Source organism: Pseudoliparis swirei, chromosome 24 (genome assembly GCF_029220125.1).
Source record: "Pseudoliparis swirei isolate HS2019 ecotype Mariana Trench chromosome 24, NWPU_hadal_v1, whole genome shotgun sequence".
In the NCBI taxonomy this organism is placed as follows: Eukaryota; Metazoa; Chordata; class Actinopteri; order Perciformes; family Liparidae; genus Pseudoliparis; species Pseudoliparis swirei.
In genome coordinates, this window is record NC_079411.1 from 1,055,773 (window position 1) to 1,058,272 (window position 2,500).

Below are 2,500 nucleotides of genomic sequence, written 5' to 3' on the forward strand. Positions count from 1 at the left end.
GGAAGCTCTTCCTCCTCACTGAAGCTGGTAACAATAGAACCCTCTAGAAGCCCTTCCTCCTCACTGAAGCTGGTAACAATAGAACCCTCTGGAAGCTCTTCCTCCTCACTGAAGCTGGTAACAATAGAACCCTCTGGAAGCTCGTCCTCCTCACTGAAGCTGGTAACAATAGAACCCTCTGGAAGCTCGTCCTCCTCACTGAAGCTGGTAACAATAGAAACCTCTGGAAGCTCGTCCTCCTCACTGAAGCTGGTAACAATAGAACCCTCTGGAAGCTCGTCCTCCTCACTGAAGCTGGTAACAATAGAACCCTCTGGAAGCTCTTCCTCCTCACTGAAGCTGGTAACAATAGAACCCTCTGGAAGCTCGTCCTCCTCACCCACGCCGTCCCCCATGTTGTCTTCTCCTTCTTCCGGGTTCAGCAGCTCCGTCTTGTTTTTGGTTTTGATGGTCGGCCTTCGCCTCGAGCCTGAGGAGAGAAACGTGAGTCTGTAATCCGCCTGATTAAAAGAGTAGAAGAAGAAGAAGTTTGACCTGTACTTATTCTGGTTGGCTGCTTATTGGCCACAATTCATTTAGCACACACACACACACACTAGGTGAGAGAAGGTCCGTTACCGTCAAAGTTCACCGTGCCGTCGTCCTCTTCTGCCAAAATCACTTCTTCTGGACGGAAATAAAACTTTTTAGTTCACTGCACGAGTGTTTTATTAAGTGTGTGTGTGTGTGTGTGTGTGCCTTGACCTGCTTTGCAGATCCACTCCAGGTACCCGTTGAGCTCCCTCTCGATCTGCTGCTGCCGCCTCAGCTTCAGGAACTCGCTCCTGTTCTCCACGCGCTCTCTCTCTTTGGCGAACTCTCTGCGGAGCAGCGACCACACGTTGGTGTCAGAGTGTGTGTGAGTGTGTGTGTGTGGGGGGGGGGGGGGTGGACACGCACCCGGAGAGCACGCCCAGCACCAGGTTGAGCATGAAGAAGGAGCCGATGATGATGAGGGGGATGTAGTACATCCAGTTCCAGGCGCTGCCCTCCACGTCGTTGCTCTGAAAACGTTACGCAACATTACTCCTCTACCGTATGACATCATTACCTCCTCTAACGTATGACATCATTACCTCCTCTAACGTATGACATCATTACCTCCTCTAACGTATGACATCATTACCTCCTCTAAAGTATGACATCATTACCTCCTCTAAAGTATGACATCATTACGCAACATGACTCGTGTCGCCCCCTGGTGGTCAGGAGAGAAAATGCAGCTTAACGCATGAAGCATAGACTTCTATACAACCAGAGGAGTCGCCCCCTGGTGGTCAGGAGAGAGAATGCAGCTGTAACGCACGAAGCATAGACTTCTATACAACCAGAGGAGCTGCCCCCTGGTGGTCAGGAGAGAGAATGCAGCTTCAACACATGAAGCATAGACTTCTATACAACCAGAGGAGTCACCCCCTGGTGGTCAGGAGAGAGAATGCAGCTGTAACGCATGAGTGGAACTACCGGCTGATCATTATCCGGCGTGCACGTTGTTTCATTCTCTATTAAACTTTCATCTGTTTCCTCCCGACCATGTGAGACTGTGGAAGTCGGCCTCCATCCATCAGAAGAAAAAAAGATGTTTAAATATAGAGCGAGATGGACCAGAATAGAGAGGGAGGGAGGGGAAGGAGGCGCAGAGGGAGGGAGAGAAAAGGACAGATGAGAAGACGGATAAAAGGGGAGTCGGAAGGATGAGGAAGAGAGAGTGGGAAGGGGAAATGGCTTTCAGACAAATAAATGGTGTTTTGAATCAAATCTCAAACTACTTAATGCCTCATTGGGCCGAATGAAATTCAAGCCAATCACCAACCCTCCATACCCCCCCCCCCCCCCCCCACGACTCCTTAAGGGTGCTAGAAAGGATTCAGAACCGACCTAGTGCACATCGCGGAGATCTGGTTGTATAGACGTCTATACAGCCAGAGGAGTCGCCCCCTGGTGGTCAGGAGAGAGACTGCAGCTGTAACTCACGTAGTAGAGCATGTCCGTCCAGCCCTCCATGGTGATGCACTGGAAGACGGTGAGCACGGCGAACAGGATGTTGTCGAACTGCGTGATGCCGTAGTTCGGTCCGATCCAGTTCCCCTCGCACAGCGTGCCGTTGGGACACAGCCGCGACGGCAGCACCGTGCCGCACGGCAGGCCGCCCACCACCTCCCCTGGAAACCAGGTGATGATACATGAGGGTGTGACGTGGTCGCCATGACGCAGCAGACACTTTGACTCCCAGCGGGGTCAAAGGTGAAACACATTGGTGATGAGCCTGTTGCCCGGCGACCAGCGCCGTTAATACCTTGGGTACGACGGTGAGTATTTATTTTGAAGAATTTTTCCTTCCCTGATTTGAACGTCTTCATTTCTGGTTGCGTTCCTCAGGATTCGTGTTTTTATGTTCAATCCTCAACATCGGGTTGAACGTCTCCGTGTTTCCATCGGTAACCGCGTGTTTTAATTGTGG

At 51.4% G+C, this 2,500-nt stretch overlaps 1 protein-coding gene across 1 annotated transcript in view; it reads right to left on the reverse strand.

The window, feature by feature from the left end:
• The window catches only part of cacna1ab (calcium channel, voltage-dependent, P/Q type, alpha 1A subunit, b), a 145,348-nt gene that overhangs the window by 56,675 nt on the left and 86,173 nt on the right, over positions 1 to 2,500 (reverse strand). The window contains 5 exon segments of the mRNA XM_056410306.1: positions 380 to 469; positions 619 to 666; positions 745 to 860; positions 940 to 1,043; positions 2,014 to 2,201. Coding sequence (XP_056266281.1) covers positions 380 to 469; positions 619 to 666; positions 745 to 860; positions 940 to 1,043; positions 2,014 to 2,201 — 546 coding nt within the window.